This window comes from Typopeltis vanoorti, chromosome 9 (genome assembly GCF_054136105.1).
Source record: "Typopeltis vanoorti isolate ZY-2024b chromosome 9, IOZ_Tvanoo_1.0, whole genome shotgun sequence".
In the NCBI taxonomy this organism is placed as follows: Eukaryota; Metazoa; Arthropoda; class Arachnida; order Uropygi; family Thelyphonidae; genus Typopeltis; species Typopeltis vanoorti.
The window spans coordinates 129,165,952-129,184,559 of NC_143557.1; the positions used below are offsets into that span (position 1 = coordinate 129,165,952).

At 36.7% G+C, this 18,608-nt stretch overlaps 1 protein-coding gene across 1 annotated transcript in view; it reads right to left on the reverse strand.

The window, feature by feature from the left end:
* Window positions 1-18,608, reverse strand: part of LOC150103537 (junctophilin-1-like) — a 157,275-nt gene that overhangs the window by 21,173 nt on the left and 117,494 nt on the right. The window contains exon 5 of the mRNA XM_090398272.1: window positions 1,161-2,209. Within this exon, the coding sequence (XP_090254398.1) occupies window positions 1,161-2,209 (1,049 nt within the window). The remainder of the gene's footprint in view (window positions 1-1,160; window positions 2,210-18,608) is intronic.

The window sequence follows — 18,608 nt, forward strand, 5'->3', positions numbered from 1 at the left end:
ATCGGTGGTCGGACAGTAGATATGTTCATAACCTATATATGGAAGTTTAAACTAACCAATACAAAATGAGTTAAATTTATTTATATTTATATTTATATTAGTATTTTTTTGGGGGGGAGGGGGAAGATGGACTGAGTCCTTCACTCTTTATTCCTTCATCTAATTGAAGAAAATATGTGTGGATGGGGTGTTATTGAGCTAAAAGTTATAGTCATGGCTGAGTAACGGCAATAGCCGAGCCTCAGTTAAAACTTAATTGGCTACAGCATTGCCATCCGTTACCCTGAATCTCCCAATACTATCTATCTTAGCATTAAATTTATATTAGTGTGTCCTTATAAGGACTGGCTTAAAGGGGCGAAGCAAGAATGCTTTTCATCTTCCCCGTTATCTGTAGAGGACAGTGTAGGGATAAGGTGTTATTGAGCTATTAAAGCTCTGATCATGACAGGAGGGTAACAGTAATAGCCGAGCCTCAGTTAGAACTTCATTGGCTACAGCATTGCCATCCATTACCCTCCAAGGGCATTGATCTCCTCTCCCCAATTGCCTATATTAGTATGAATACAATGATAAGTGTCAATACAAATATTATAATAAGAAAAAAAAGGTATATTTCGAAAAATTAATTTAAACTATCAAAATATCTTAAAAATTAGCGATATATAAAAACTGCTTTAACTGTGTGACTAAATACCATTTTTCTTTATATTCCATCACAGCACACTGCATGTTTCCGACGAGCTGTATTCGAATAGCACTTAGGCACGGACATGTTCATTAACCTGTTTTTATATGTTTTAATTGCCATGCATAAATGCAGTCAGAAAGAAAAGAAAAAAAAATCTGAACTTTTGCCGAATAACGGATAAAAATATTTAGAATAATATAATTTTTTTTTTTATATTTCAGTCAAAAATGTTAGCATTCTCTGAAATACAATAAATATTTATTATGCAAATAATATGAATCAAGGACACCATATGATGTTCTTCATCACGATATTATAATATAAAGATAACACAGGACTTGCTGAACTCATGATGCTTGTGACATAGCAGTGAGCGAATGTTATTCATAAAACGTGTAAGATTGAAACTACTGATTCATATGCGTAAACATTTATCTCAGTATTTTCACACAAAACAGTTTTTACTTACCCTGAGCTCTTGACTGAATACGTAAAGCAGTGGGTTGGATTGCAGCCTCTGTGCCTCTTCCTCATCCCGCCTAATCTGCTCCCTCCTTTGTGAACTCAAAACAGCAATTTCTTCGCGTGTCATAAGCTTATCTCGGACATCATTTCCGATGGCTGTAATGTCTGGAAGACTCTTCTTTCTTTTTCCTGTGTCGTTCATCTGTGCAGAAGGTTGTCGCTTGATGTGTGGATTGTACAAGGAGCTGGTCCGTATGGGTCCCTCTTGACCTCTCAGTCGCAGCCCACCTTCTTCCGTAAGGACGTTTTCTCCGCCTTCTTCGCTGTCACTTCCGTAGCCGAAGGTCACCTGAATGTTGTCAGAGTTCAAAACGGTGGGAAGGGTTGAACGACGAGGGGGTCGCGTCGGAGAAGTGTCTTCGTTTTCCATGCCTTCGGAAACTCCCGAGTCCGGGGTGCAGTCAGGACCGTAACCGTAGATCTGAGAAAGCGGGACAAAAGGTGATGAAAAGTTAGAACCCTTCGCTACCCGTTTGGGGTTGATTCGGGTGATGGACTTTTCGTAGTGGTCGAAATGATCTCTTACAGCTTCCTGGAAGGTGTATTCGACTTTTAGCACCTGCTCCCTTACGGAAGGGTTGTGTTGAGCGGGTTCGTTGGTGGTGGTAGTAGTGGTGGTGGTGGAGTGATTGAGAACATTAACTATGGATGGCCGTCTGTCGACCTTGAAGGCGCTAGAGGGATCGAGATAGTTGGAACGGATTTGGTCGATAACAGAGGGTCTTCTTGGATCAGCGATGGAAGGTCTTCTTACATCAACAATAGAAGGTCGCCTTGGATCGATAGATGGTCTCCGGGGAGCTGCACTTTGAACCTCTCCGTGATCTGCAGGGTAGACGAGATTCTCCCTCTCTGCTGACACCGCCTCCTTGCCAGGAGGAAGGTACAAGGAGCGAGAGCGTTGGTGGGGTGGAATATCGTCTCTTCGGGGAATGAGAAGTTTTGAGAAGTCTTCACGGCTGTCGGCAAGCTTTAACCTAAGGAGTTCAGTACCTGGAAGAGAGAAAGAATAACTTTATTCTGAACTGGGACTTTTAAAGTTTGAAAATCGAAATTGATGGATGAAAATCATCAAATATACAGAGATATTTTAAAAAAATTTATTTATTAAATACTGGTTTAGTATCCTAAATAAAAATGAAATATGTTTGTGACGACGTAATATCCAAACTGCATATGTCCTTAGCTTGATGCCTTTTCTTCAAGAAAATAGTTATGGACTTAATACGATCCCATATGGATATTGAACAAGGACATTTGCACACCTCACCTTGTAAATTGGCGCCTCTGTGCAAGTTTCTGATTGAGATGCTAAACTAAAGCAACCAAACTCAAAAGCATTTCTGTTTCGTATTGTTTGACCTTCAAAGAAAAAAAGCTCTTTGCCAATGTTGCACATCGTGAAGGTCAGCCGCTAGGAGAACCCGGAGAACAATAATACTGACAGATATTTGGGATAATTGTTTTTATTATAAGCTAAGCTATTCTAAATAAACAAGTAAAATAAATACGAGACAAACACATAATACTTAAGTATTAACACTCATTTAAGATATGTAATCTGAATTAATTAAATGAGTATTTATTTATTTATTTTTCATATATCTATTTAAATAAGAACAAGCTTTAATCTACTACGCCAAAAACACACTGAAAATGAATTCATCTCATTGCAGAGAATGCCTCAAATACGCACCAAAAAAGATGGAAAACTACGCACTCTTTCTAGTGTGTAAAGCCACGTGGAACCCACTCGAATAAAAAATAATAATAAAAAATTTAAAAAAAATCCAACACAAAAGCTGAATAAAAAAGTGAACATGCGATAATTTTAACTCACTGCAGAGATGACCAAGGTTTTTACCTGTTGGTATTCGGGAGGTCAAATTCCTGACGCAAGATCGGTCAGCGAAGAAAAATATCTTTGAGCTCTATGTAGATTCTTTGTAGTCCGACACCTAAGAAGTCTTCAAACAGAACGTAGTTCTCTATTCAATCGCAGAAACGGGAGTCCTAACTACTCTCGAACCCTACGTGTGGAAGTGAGATTACATTGGTAGAGACATGCAGCAGCTGAAAGAGACTATTTCTGGTTGTGCTAAACTTATGCCCTGGTAGCGTTCCTCGCATGCACCGGAACAGTGGCTGAAATTGTGGCCACGTGCCTACAACCTGGGAGTAGGCAGTCTGTTGTTCTTTGGATGGTGTTGAAATTCTTTTCTCTCCCCTCACCCCTCCTCTATCTACAGCGTTAGTGGAAGGAAGTATTTCGTGTTAACTTTAGTTAGTCATGCTTAATAAGCTCCAAAGATTAATCATTTTTTTTTTAGAGGGAGTTTTGACGCCACTCATACAAATTCCCCAATTCCCTTTGAAATGTTATTTATTTTCGGTCCTTAAAAAAGAATCCAAGCCTACTTACAATTTTCAGTTGGTGAACACAGTTTAATAAATAAATCAATAGGCCTTGAAGTAATTTATACAAGCACATTTATAAAAACAAACAGTAGCTTCTACTGATAGCTTTATTCTTACGAGATAGGAATGCTTTGAGTGGAAGAGAATTTTCCTTAGCCAGCCCAGCGGAACTAAGGCTAAAATATCCATGTATTGTAGTTAGGGAAGAGTCAGCAGGACCCTGTCTTTCTCTTAGAGCAAAGTAGTGACTACAGTTAACAACATTAATGAATACAAATATTTATTTTTTACATGATATCAATAGACTGATCAAAAGAAGCTTGTCTGAAAAATAAAATGAATTCGAAGGGGGTTTTAGCCCTCCTAAAGCCTCAGTCAGCATACACGAAGCCCTAAGACCTGCGTTCGATTCCAGTTCGTGAGTGAGGAACCTTTATCTGGGCTCTTTCGACGAAAGGTTCATACGGCATTAGGGTTTTTTTACCCCCCCCCCGGAACAGGCAAACCGGCCCCGTGAACAGACACACGATTAAACTCAGGAATACTTAAAACCTAGTCATAGGAATGTTCGTCAGCTATGCTGGTCCCGAACCCGGATAAAATTAGGGGTGGTTTGAGATGGTGCCGTTCTTTCCGTAAAAAGGGCCTCACGGCCGTTGTATCATCATACGCCGGAAAAAATCAAACATATTTACGAATGCATAATTTCCAACCACAATGGTTACGTCCACCATTTTTTTTTTTTTTTGGCTAGATGGGTGAAGCAAGAATGCTTTTCATATTCCCCGTTATCTGTAGAAGAAGATGTATGGATGAGGTGTTATTGAGCTATAAGCTCTGGCCATGGCATGGTAATGGCAATAGTCCAGCCTCAGTTAAAACTTCACTGGCTACAGCATTGCCATTACCCTCTGGAATGTTGAAATCCAGTCATTGTTTACGTTCTTAAAAGAACTGGGCGATGGACTGAGTCCTTGACTCTTAATCCCGTCATCTGAATGAAGAGAATCTGTGTGGATGGAGTGTTATTGAGCTAAAAACTCTAGTCATGGCTGAGTAACGGCATTAAGCATTAACCGAGCCTCAGTTAAAACTTCATTGGCTACAGCATTGCCATTTGTTACCCTGGAAGTCCTAAAAAGGACTGGGAGTCAGATCAAACACCTATACTCTTCTCATTGTTTCCGTGCTTATAAGGACTGGCTTAAAGGGGCGAAGCGAGAATTCTTTTCATCTTCCCGTTATCTGTAGAGGATTGTGTAGGGATAAAGTGTTATTGAGCTATTAAAGCTCTGATCAGGGCAGGAGGGTAACAGGCAATAGCCGAGCCTCAGTTCAATCACCTCATCTCACGGTCGATTGATTCGAACCAAAACCGGTAGCATACATTCTTATATCTTATAAGGACTGGCTTAAAGGGGCGAAGCAAGAATGCTTTTCATCTTCCCCGTTATCTGTAGAGGACAGTGTAGGGATAAGGTGTTATTGAGGTGTTATTAAATTAAAGCTCTGATCATGGCAGGAGGGTAACAGCAATAGCCAAGCCTCAGTTAGAACTTCATTAGCTACAGCATTGCCATCCATTACCCTCCAAGGGTATTGGATTGAATGAATCAATCACCGCATCTCCAACTCCATTCCTGGTAACATACGTTGAACTTGAACTTGAACTTAATTGGTTGATGGACTGAGTCCTTGACTCTTTATCCCTTCATCTGGATTTTAGATTGTGGGTGATGAGATTATTGTGGGTAATTTACCCGCTCATTGTGAGCATTGAGGCTGTATCAGCTTTCTCTTGCGATGGAGGATTTCGGTTTTTTATGTTTGAAACGATCTGAGGGCTTGTAGTCCGCTACCTGTCGAACTAGCTGATTTGGGTGATTATTCGTGATTGTGAAGAATTTCTCTGCAATGCTTGTCATGTAGGTCTTAATATCTGGAAGATTGGCTTCTTGATGTAACTGGATGTTTCTGATGAATACGTAGCAATGAAACAAAAATTAATCTTATCTATATAAGAAAAATAAAATGGTATATGAATATTTTTATTATAAAATCAGGATTTCAAACTTATTACGTAAAACTTTACTGTTTTTTAAGCTTATATTATAAGATATATCATAAGATATAAGATACAAAAGAACTGTTTTTATTTTATTCAATTTTTTTTTTAAATTAGATATACATCAAAATGCTTTTCGATGGTCGCTCTTAAATTGTAAACTTGACTTAGATAACAAAGAAAAACCACTCATCCTTCTATTAGATGAGTTATAGACGTCATTAATTTAAAAAAAAAAAAAAAAAGCAATGAAACAAAAATTAATATTCTCTATATAAGAAAAATAAAATGGTATATGAATATTTTTAATATAAAATCAGGATTTCGAACTTATTACGTAAAAATTGACTATTTTTAAGCTTATATTATAAGATATAAAAGAACTATTTTTATTTTATTCATTTTTTTAAAAATTAGATACACATCATAATGCTTTTCGATGGTTACTCAATGGTATTACAATTTTAATCTGCACTTCGCATCCATAGTAACTTGGACGTATATATACATCCTGGCCGGTAGCGAGGTTAAATTGTAAATTTGATTTACATAACAAATAACACCACTCTTCCTTCAATTAAATGAGTTATACAAGTCAGTAGTTAAAAAAAGTAGGGGGGGGGGAATCTATTGTTTGTTCACTACTTCCCAAAATAAATTCTGATCACGTTCTTACCTCTACTTTATATAACACTCAATGCTGAAAGAATATAAGAGAGATGGCATGTCTGGTATGCGTGTACAAGTGCTAAATGTATTCATTTAATTGATATCAATAATTACTCGTAGCCATTTTCTTTTTCGCAGTTTTCTTAGCGATAAATTTCTGACTTCCCATCCCCCTCGGGAGCCAACAACGGAACCCAGAGCATATGGTATCATCTAGTAACACTGGAGGGATGCAGCAGAACTTTATTTGCACTGTTTACTGATGAGACAATATGCCAGTTTGGCTTGTGTTCAAAACCTAAACAATGTTCATGCTATTTAGGTTTAGCACATTTGTAATAGAGAAAGCGATGTATAAAAATGAAGCAAACAAAAAAAAGTAAAACAAAATAGGGAAATATGTATATATAATATGGAGAAAAAAGATAGTCTGGAATTATAAACAGATAATTAAGTAGTCTCTTTAGGCTTAATATTATAGTATAATATAAAACACAATCGTGAATATTTTCTTCTATGTTTTTTTTTTTTTTTTTTGGTGTGTGTGTGTGGGGGGGTATTATACGGTGTTAGAATTGTACAGGTGAGAAGTAGTGTCCTGAACATATGAGTGCACTTAGTTTTTTTTTGGAAACTGAAGAAGGGGTGATCTATTTGTACTAGAAAGGCTTAAGATGAAGGTTGGCCCAAGAAGAGAAATTTCATCCTTTTTGGAGATTTAGATATTATACATAGTAAGGATTGAAGTAAGTTCTTTTGAGAAAAAAAAGGCAGGGATCGTGTTTTGTAGCACTGAATTTCACGAGTTATTCTCGCTTTACTAAAGAATATAGAAGACGGAGTTGAAAGATCTTGAGACTTCTAGTGATGGTGTACTGTAAAGTTCGTCAAATGAAAATGCAGAAAGGAGTGGTTTTTTTTATCAGCAAGACTATGAATAGGATTTGAGGTCAGTGAGAGATCATTTACATAGAGGTACAGGTAAAAGTGCAGAGTTCTGGGATTCGATACTTCAGTATTGGTGTGAAAATCTCAGAAAAGAAAGCCATCAATGCTGAAGTAGCCAGGACCATGGGCGTCCGCAGAAAATTTTCCGGGGGGGGGGGCAAAGCTTGGAGACAGATAATTACATCAATAAATTTGTATTTAATTATTTAATTTTTTTTTTCACAAGTAGATCCCAAGAGGGGGGAAGTGCCCCGTTTTCCCCCTCTGCGGGTACCCATGCCCAGGACTCTATATTTTAATATTCATAGTCATGCTGATACTCCAGCATTGGTGGAAATATTTCAGAAGAAGAAAATTGGTCATGTTATTTTGAATTTCGACCAATGAAACTGAAGCTTTGCGCCCGTTCTTCAGACCTGTTACTTGTTCTGTGGATGAAAAAAACCCATCTAGTAATTGGGTTTTAGTCTCCCACCTATAAGGCGAGGTTTTCTCTCAGAAACTTATGTAAACCATCTTCATTTGAAAAGCCCTTGTAAAGATTTCTCGCCTTCCAAAACTGATTAGAATTTTTTTTCAGTCAATACCGACTAAGCCATGAATGCTCCACCAGAGAGAAAGGCAACCTAATTGCAAATTGTGGTAGAAGGCAGACCATAAAATGTGAAGAACAAACAGGAATTTTAAGTATTTCTCCAAAGGTTTCCATGATTTGTGTCCAAAGGTCGGTGGTGATGAATATTGGCTGTGACTAAAACCATATTTGCTGCTTAATTAACGAGGCTCAGAGTGATGATGAAGTGGGATGTTGATGACCATGAATTTTGAGAGAACTGAAATAAGAACGATCGAATGATAGGATAATTAATCGGATGAATACCATCAACAAATGAATTGTTACGTCCACGCTTTTCAGGATTCTTCTTATTTTGAGGCAATTCTTGGTAAAGTGTATGGAGGGTACTTTACTTTGATCATCCATGCAAGAGGTTGAGGAGAAGAATACTGCCAGTAGGTCAGCCTTTTTTTAAAGCAAGGAAGAAATATGGACGGACAAAAGTTGCACCCAATGGCCTTGGGGAGGTACCAAAGCTCGACTACAAAGTTGAGCAGGAAGAAATCTTTTTTTTGCATTTCGTCCTTACGAAAAGTCTGTTTTAGATTTGTTAATTTTTTGAGCTGTTGTATGCAATGTACGCTGAGTGCAAAGATGTTGGTTTTGAGCATGTGATATGCTGATTTTGTTTTGCTCTTTTCAGGTTTCTTTCTGTTCTCCGATGAGAATCAACGATTAGAAGCAGCCTGTCAGGCCAGTGAAACCTAATTTAAGCACTAATAAAAGGCAAACATACTGGCAGAGCTTTTAAGTACCAAGACAACGCTGATGTTCATGGTTATATTATCATAAGCTTTCTGGTAAATTTTCTAAACTTTTAAGTTGCTTTCTATATTTGGCTATAAAACATGGCTGGATCAATAATCTCCTTTATTTAAAGTACAGCATTTAAAGTCTTTTTTATTTATTTAATTAATTTTTTGTCAGTAAAAAGTATTTTACTCAGTAAAAATTAAATAAATAAATAAAAAAAATACTTTAAATGCTGTACTTTTAATAAAGGAGATTATTGATCCATCCAGTATTGGATTTTAAACGAAAAATTAGCATAATAACAAGATCCTTTTATTTATGGATTTTCAATTGCAGGTGAACTAACCAGTCTCATACAGCGATGGCAGTATTTTTTTTTTCTTCAGAAACTGAAGAGTTTCATCCTGGAAACCTTCCAGAAGAATACACGCAATATAATAGGTGAATAAGGATTAACAATCCCATTCCATTGAATCTGGTTTCGAAAGTCTGAATGGTATGGTGTTGGTCTAGGCCATAGGTTTCCAAAGTGGTCGGTACTGCCCCCCCCCCCCCCCCCCAGTGGGCGCTGAAGCCTTCTAGGGGGGGGCTATAGTGGGATCAGAAGCATTTGGGGGCGGTCTAGGGGGTCGGTGGCTCTTTATAGAAGAAATTAATAATATATATTTAAAAATTAATTATTTTCGTGATTTTGCGATTAGATAATCATTTAAAATGTAAATATTGCATTTTAATTCATCTTATGCCCGTCTTACGCGATCAATTTTTTTTTTCAATTTTCTATTTCAATTATTTAATCATTTGAATATTTACCATGTCAGATAGAAATAGATGTCAATTTTCTATGTCAATAAGAAAATAGAGCATGTCTATATGCGTATATAATAGGTTATGTTTACAGTAGCAAATATATTCGTTATATTTCATTTCAAAATATATATAAAATATATAAAACCGATTTTCTAATTGATTTGTACAAAAATAAACCCAATTTTATATAATTTAATATTACGAGTAAAAACGCGATAAACTGTTATAATGGGGGGGGGGGGGCGTTTCAAAATTTATGTCTTGCAAAGTGGGTGGCCTGAAAAAGTTTGTGAACTTATGGTCTAGGCAAAAGCGTAAAAGAGAATAAAAATTATATTCCCTTTATTTAATTCTCATTTTATTTGAAGGAAGCTTATTTAGTACTTTATCAAGGCAGATTTTCTATCTTATAACTACACAGTGGGACAGTACATAGCTGGGTAAAAAGTGGAAGTAGCTGGGATAACAGCTACTTCCACTTAGGATCTCATACTTGGCCATTATTTACTCTGCTACAGAGTATTGCACACCAGTCTGGGATAGAAGTGCTCACGCAGGTATTAATGACTCCCAACTGAACATAACCATGCTCACGATTAGCTGGACCCTGAAATCCACCCCATCTGCTATGGCTACCAGTGCTTTCCAACACCAAATATACGAAGAAGGCAGGCTTCACTGAAAGAACTGGAGAAAATCACAAATAACTCCCTACTGTCTCTTCACTCATAAATCCCCCTAGAACGCTGCTGAAGTCAAGGTATCCATCTTGGGACATAACCAGAGGCTTTTCTGGTCCAGCACTTTAATTCACGAAATTTGAAACCAACAATGGGCTATGAACTTGCCAACAAATGGGCCCCCTCTTGTGAAAGACCCCTGGTCTTTCACAAGAAATGAAGGAGATACACGAAGTGTCAAAAGAGGCCCTGGAGTGCCTTTCAACATTGAACTATACTGAACTCTGTCCATAAACATACATACTACACAGTATACTACAACAGATGAAAATAAAAGTTCTTGTCATGGATATGTTTTCCAATCCAGCACGGAGGAGGGAAGATTAAGGAACTTTTTTTTTTTTGCTTTTTCCCGATTTAATCGATCTTTATCTAACAATGGTTAGCTGAGCTTCAGTCGACAATGCCTGTACTCTTCGCTTCCTTGACGAGGTTCAAACTTGAGTTTTTGTTGTTCCTAGGACAGAAGTGCAACAGACGCATTTTCGGGTTTAACAACATAATGCTCTCTCTTAAGAGAAAGTCCAGTCCTTCGTAACTGGTTGCTCGTTTACCCTCTTGCGACTCTTGATAGTTGGTGAATCTTATTTCTGAAATTTCATTCTTTCCTACTCTCGTATATATTTTATTAAATTGAAAGAAATCCTCACGGCTTTATCGATGATACCAAACCGACCTTCCCTGTTTGTTTATAAAATGTATTGCATTTTATAAAGAAACACCTGTCTTATTTCTTGTATTAAAAAAAAAAAAACATTCCTCCCATCCTAATTTAATTCCACGATACTTTCTAGGCAAGACGACATTTCTCTTTTGGAGATATATTTATTCCATGAAAAGAGGAAATTTGAGATAAATATTTATTCCTGCAGTCGTTGCTAGCATTAATTCAGCTGTTGCTTGTTAAAATCCTGAATAAACCGCAAATGTGATTTTGTCTTTCTCTATATCGGACACGGTTAGTTTCTACTGCGTGAATTTTCTTTATCTTTTTCCATAGTCGTTGTTTACCAAGTCTCTCCTCTCCACACTCTTGTCCAAATATGTTAAAACACGTGCTAACATACTTTCACAAATGACATGTTTTCGACTGAACTAGAATGGGAAAACAATGCTTTTCTCTTCGTTCAATCGCTCTAAGGTTGTTAGATGGAGGTATCCATATGCGTTTCTGAAAATTAAAAAAAAAAAAAAATCAAAAATTTCAAATAGTCCTGTTTCTACTCATCGTAAGGTATTGCACTATAGACTGAACAAGTTCCCCACACAGGCAATCACCATAAATCTCTCTCTCTCTCTCTCTCTCTCTCTCTCTCTGTGTGTGTGTGTGCGCGCGCGTATGTGTATTTTAACTCGCTGGATTTTAATTAAATTTGGCGTTGAATATTATTTTGATTTTACGTAGCCCATAGAATTCTAAACTCAGGAAGAGGGTAACTCTACAGTACACTCATTTATCTCAGTGTATATTTTTCTGTTAGTTGCTTGTATTTTCTGTATTCTCTGGTCGGTTATTCTAGGCCCATTATTCCTAATGGAATCTCATAAGCTCATCTCAAACTGCAACCTATACCTTATACCATTCCTTTCCATAACAAGAATGGGAAGTACGCATTCATTAGAACTGACATAGCGTGTCAGATAATGACAAAATTTGAATTTATCTTCTCCTATTTGCTGGATGAAAATTTCCGGAAAGCTTTCATTCTCCACTTCAACTGATCAGATGATAGGGATGTTGAAGTATTCGCTATTAGCAACAGACTAACACAGATAGTCCATTTATCCATCAGAATACTAAATAATTCTCACATATTTCTAACACGTAACCTTTTCTTAACAAGCACCCCCTTTCGAATACACGGTGTAGCTGTCTTTCCTCTCGGTAGCTCAAACCCACCTCGTCCAAGTTTCCTTCATTAGGAACCAACTTCACCTAACAACTCTGCCTCGTATAGTAAGTGCTAATACTGCTTGTATTATCAGGATTCAAACACCTCCTCACACGAATAAAAGATTATCCTTACTAGAGTGAAGACCATCGTTCCCCAATTCTATTCAAGTTTTAGTTTTTCAATAAGCGTGCCAAACTTGTCAAGCTGCTCGATATTAAAAGTTCAGTTTTTCGCTCACCCTACACTACAGTTTGCTGTAGAAGTTCAAATAATAATAATAATAAAAAAAACCAAAATAATAAACAAATCAAGAAATCTAAATCTCATTTTGAAAGGCCCAAAGGCAGAAATCTTACCCCAGTTTAAATGCCAGTGGAATCTAACGATTCCGGGCCATTGTTGCCGCTTCTTTACCCCATCAGTATTTTCGACCTATCTAACATCCAAACAGTACTATTGTAACGTCACCCAAAACGAATACAGGCGGACCCCGGGTTACGGACGACCTGACTTGGCGTTCCGTATTTACGAACGAGCTCTCAAGGCATATGGATAATTAATAATTAAATAATTAAATTAATAATTCGGTAACTAGTTTCTTTCGCGCATGTAAACAAACTCGCACTTCCCCACATTATTAAAGCAGCTCTCTTCCCGTTATTTGGAAGTCAAATTTAAGGGCCTGGGTCACACTTGCCATGTTTGAAGATTGGTTCTTGAACTGTTTTATTGCTGCCGTGGAACGATATTATTTGTAAAAGAAAATTCCCTTTAAAATTCTGCTTGTGCTGGACAATGCTCCTGGACATCCAACATCTTTAGATGACCTTCGAAAGGTCATCTAAAGATGACCTTTCGAAAATGTACGCCTTTACAGCGTACATTTTCGCAAACATTCAGGGCTACGGAAAATGATACGATGACCTTGAGAGAGTTCTGAATTATAACATCCATGATGCCATCAAAAGCATTGCTGATTCTTGGGAGGAAGTGAAGCAATCAACAGTTAAAGGGGTGTGGAACAAACTGTGCTCTCAATTCTGTGATGATTTTCGTGGCTTCACAGAAGAAGACATCGTCGAAGCCAGCAAAGCCGTGGTGGATAACAGCAATGCACTGCAATTGGACATAAATGAAAATGATGTCATTGACTTACTAGAGAGTCCTATTCACAAGAATTAATCGATGAAGACTTTATGGAGATAGAGAAGCAACTGACAAGAACACGAAGAATCAGAAGATCCAGAGCCAATAAAATTTACGGCAAAAGAATTAGCTGAAGCCTTTCGTCTCAAGATCCTAATGAGCGGTTTCCAAAGGTTTACCGTGCAGTTAGGAAGAACATCAGCTGCTATAAGGCCATTTATAATGAAAAAAAAAAAAGGAGAAAGGCTATGTAAACAATCCTAGATACCTTTTTCAAGAAACCGACTTCAGTGGTAAGCTCTCCGTCCCCTCAGCAACAGAATCAAATCCTGATTCTCCAGCACCATCTCCACCATTATCTTCCGATTAATGTAAGCCTACCTTCTTGCCTCAAAAATGCCCTTCCATTAAGCTAGACATTGATGCAACCTTTAATATTCTTTTATGAAATTTCTCCTATCTCCTATTTAAACATTTTGTATGAGTTTGTTTTTATGTTCTGTTTGTTTCAATTAAAAGAAAGAGCACAATAGTTTCTGTAACTTATTATTACAGTATACAGGGGGTATTATTATTATTATTACAGTAGTACACTCTATTATTATTGCCACATATGAGTCATATTATTGTTATTATTATTATTATTACCGCATATGAGTTGTTCATTAGGAATCCGAGTTACATACAAATCCAACTTAAAGACGTTCTCAGGAATGTATCTCGTTCGTAACCCGGGGACTGCCTGTACTGGCATCATATTTCTCCTTCAACTCCTGCATTAGTGTTCATCCCATTGTGCTAAAACTTGTTTATCAGCATTTACACTTATCTTATATCTCATTTTCCATATTTCCCACGCAATTCTCATCCACTCTACAGTATAAGAGCATGCATATGTTCAACCTATTCCAAGAAAAAAAAAGTAATGAAAGTCAGGAACCAAACTACTGTCCAATTCCTCTTGCTTCATGTGTCTCTCAAAAATTATGAAGAACATTATCAACGGTCAACTTCTCTGCTTGTCAGTAATTAGCTAGAAGAGCATTTAGCTAATTAATTGACACAACTTACGTAAATGTTTGGAGAAACGTACGCAGTTATTCGCATTTCTAGGGCATTTGATTGAGTCTGCTCGTTGCTCTAGATACGTTTATTATGTTATAAATAACAGATCGGGAATTTGGTAAGCAAGCATCTGGAGCGCCGACCTGCTCTTCCTTCTCCCCTTTGGCGTTGGATCACGGGTTTCCTTTCTAGAAATTTACTACTCATCCTGATAGACGACATCCTCTCTTTAGATTTCTTCGCCAATGTTGGAGTAACCGGATATCATAAGGGATCAAAATGAAATAACTAGGAAGAAATCTCCATGTAGATTTTTAAAGAAAGTGGAAAACTGACAAGGGATTCATGCCTGATTTCCAATCTTCACCTACTCATGGTGAAGATCGGAAATCATTTGTGGTTATCAACTTGGATACTGAACGAACGAGGATATGTTGGTAATTTGAGATACAACCAATACCATTTCATTCTATATTGGCTTAAACGAAAACAAAATTGTGGTGTAACCTGATGAAATTTCATAAGTTCAACATCAGCAGAATTGAAGATCGGCACCAGAAACGTCGAAGAAGCCTATTCGACATAATAGGTGTTACCAAAACAAAGAAGACAAAACATATGAGATTCTTCTAACTTACAAGATGTTATACTCAGACAATGATGGTCCGGGAATGGACAGAATAGCTACAGGATTCAATACTAAAAATAAGGGTGACTTTTTGATTCTCAAGAAATAACGAGCAGAGTGAAACATAAAAATGGGAAATTGTAGAATGAAAATTATTTGTGTCAATAGACCCACTAAGGAAGAAGTGGAGGAATTTTTCGACTCATTAGAAAAAACAGCTGACAAGAAAAAGGAAAAGTTGGTCCTTGTTGGAGATTAACAGCACAATAGGAGATGAATACCAAACATAAAGAAATGTTTTGGAAAACTTGGGAGAAAAGAGTTAAGCTAATAAAAACTAGTAAATACCTGGTGGATTTCTGTTCAAGACATGGACGATTCTTTACTATGTTCCAATATAAATATGTGTAGAAATTCACATGAAGAGAAGACACGAGAGAGAAGTCTCATTGACTGTGTTATTGTTCATAGCAATAGTTTCATGCTGGTTCAGAACACTAGAGTATTACAGAGGATTTGAAATGGAATTTGAAAAGAAGTGATCATTTAATTATGTGCAGAATAAAATGAATTTCATATTTAAAAGAAAAATTGTACAAAAGTTTTTAAAAAGAATCAAAGTTGAGCCGCTTTTATAAGTGAACTTCAGACTCAAATCTACAACAATTATTCAAGGATAAATGTAAGAGTATGAAAACAAGAATCAAACGGTGGAGACTTGATTCATTGATTCAGTAAAAGAGCAATATGGTGAAGTTGCCTGCAAGGCTAGAAAAGTCAGAACTTCATTGTGGATTCAGGAAATTAAAGAGGCACTAATGGAAAAGAAGAAAGAGTATCAAAAATTCATAGCAAATAACTTAACAAGTGAACTTAGAGAAAAATGTAAGAAAATGAAGGAATGTGTAAAAGTAGCTAAAGAAGAATAATGGGAAGACTTTGGTATGAATATACAAGATAAATCCCAGGAAGGTGGCAAAATGTTTTGGTGGTTTTAGAAACAAGCACGTAAATGAAGGAAATAGTATTGTAAAAGAATCAGAGATGATAAAGGTGATGTGGAAACTGAAGATAAATATATTATAGATGTCTAGAGTATTTTTTATTATTTTTATATCAATACACGAGAAGTCTCAAGATTTATGCTCACACATGACAAGCGTCATGTGTGAGCAAGTGATCAGAGAATCTGTTAATATTTGTGTTAAAGAGTTGGCTTAAAGGTTGCATGCATTGAGGCAAACAGTAACGAGAAGACTCTTCCACAGGTCAAAAGTATATGGAAGAAAGAAGAGAATGAGATGCTGGTTGGACCTGGAACGAATTGTGTATGAATGTTGACAGGAACTGTCATTGTTCGTACATCATAAGATGAAAGTAGTGGAATAATGAAGCCAATTCAGTGAAGTCCTTATAAGGACTGGCTTAAAGGGGCGAAGCAAGAATGCTTTTCATCTTCCCCGTTATCTGTAGAGGACAATGTAGGGATAAGGTGTTATTGAGCTATTAAAGCTCTGATCATGGCAGGAGGGTAACAGCAATAGCCGAGCCTCAGTTAGAACTTCATTGGCTACAGCGTTGCCATCCATTACCCTCCAAGGGTATTAATCACCGCATCTCACATCCCCCCAATTCATTGAAGCAGCATACATGGATTTATATATGGAAAAGATATAAGCAGAAATAGGGTGTTTATGGGAAAGCGACTGTAAAGAGTATGTGAGAGAAGGGTTATGCCAATAGCTAAATACAATCCAGTATTCTGAGGGAAATTTTCTGAATACAATCTGTCTTTATGGAGAAGAATTGTGTTTTGGTACCATTAAGGTTGCTAATTATCTTCGCCACACTCGAAAATGTTTAGGAGAACGATGTTTAATGCATCGGCAATAGATCATGAAGCTTGAGTCATCTGATTATTATCAGGTTTGAAATTATTTTGAAGGATTGTTAAGTAAAACAAGAAGTGGCAAAACGGCATAGAAAATAATCAAGAGCAAAGGAGAGTATATCAATACTTGAGGCAGAAAAAGTAATCAAAAACTTGAAATGTGGAAACGTAATCGGAATAAGTAATACTCGACCACAAATACTCAAATCTGTAGACACAAAATATTTACATTGACTTCACAGCATGCTTTAGAAGGTGAAAGTCTGGACGATTGGAGTAGAACTCTCAAAGTACTCATCCATAAAAAGGGAAATAAAACTGACTTGATAATTACAGAGTAATATGAATTTCTCTTGAGTGGTCCAGATAAGATTTATGCAAGGATACTTGAAAAGTAGCTACGACATAATGCGGAGGAGAAGCTTGAGGTGGAACAAATAGGGGTTAGGCCGTATAAGGATGTCAGGATCAGATTTTCACTGTTGTTTTTAAAAGTATATTATATCAAGGATGCGTACTTGAGTTCTGTAGATCTGGAAAGGCATATGAAAAGGTGCCAAAAGAAAACACTACAGTTATATGGTGTAAACAGGACATTGTATCGAGTGATATATAATCTGTATTTGATTTATAAGTCAGAAGTTTGAACTGAAGAAAACACAGGAAGATGGTTAAATCAGGTGTGAGACAAGGGCGTACATTATCTCCACTATTATTCATCATCTATATGGATCACGTTATGAAGGAAAGTGGTAATAAACCTGTTATTAAAATTTTAGATCTTAAATCGCAGCTCTTTATTTGATGCAGATTATGATATACTCAAGGAAATCCGTTGCAAATCTCTAGGATTCTTTAACTAAATTCCATAACTGCCGGGTCAAATTTTGTATGAAAATCAGCAATAGAATATCAGCGACTATGAACATAGTAGGAACATTGAAAACAAATATCATGAATGGGAAAGCTATTTACAGCTATTTAGGCACAATCTTTATTGAAAATGATGAAGTAAATATGGAAACAGACACAATCAAAATGAACAAAGGAAATAGACACAACAGATAAGTAAATCTGGTATAATGGGGACTCAGCCGAATACCTTTATCTGGAATAAAAAGAGAGAGATTTAATCAAAACAGTAAACTAGATGTGTAAGAAACTATTTTTCACTTGTGGATTTGAGAGCTGGTTTAGAAATGACACAAAGACTTCAAAGACTTGAGACGACAGATATGCGAGTTCTAAGAAACCTCATGGAAGTGAACAAATGACATCAATGATAGACTCATATTTAAAATTAAGAAATTAAAAAAGAACTTGACACTGTTAACATTCAGAAAGGTGGTTTGATCACTTAAATAGATGAGAGGGGAAAGATTACCGAAACAGGCATTTGCTGCTAGGAGGAAGGAAAGACTGCCCAGAAGAAGAGCAAGATTTGAATGGATTGACACAGTTAGAAGGGCCTTAGAAGACCGAAATATATGCTATTAGAGTCCTGATAAATAACAGATAATTTCTTGAAAGATTGTTTATTGGAAGATAATGACAATGGAAGCTTTCAATTTTGTACTATAATAGTATCCTGTACACCCCTTGTGGCACATGCCAGGAATTTTATATATATCCTCAGTGATGTTGATAATGATGATAGAATATCTGAATACTCTTTACGTTCATCTGCTGTTTTCCTTCTCTACATAAGTGACTTGCTCTGGCTGACTCCAATTTGTCCATTGTTTTGC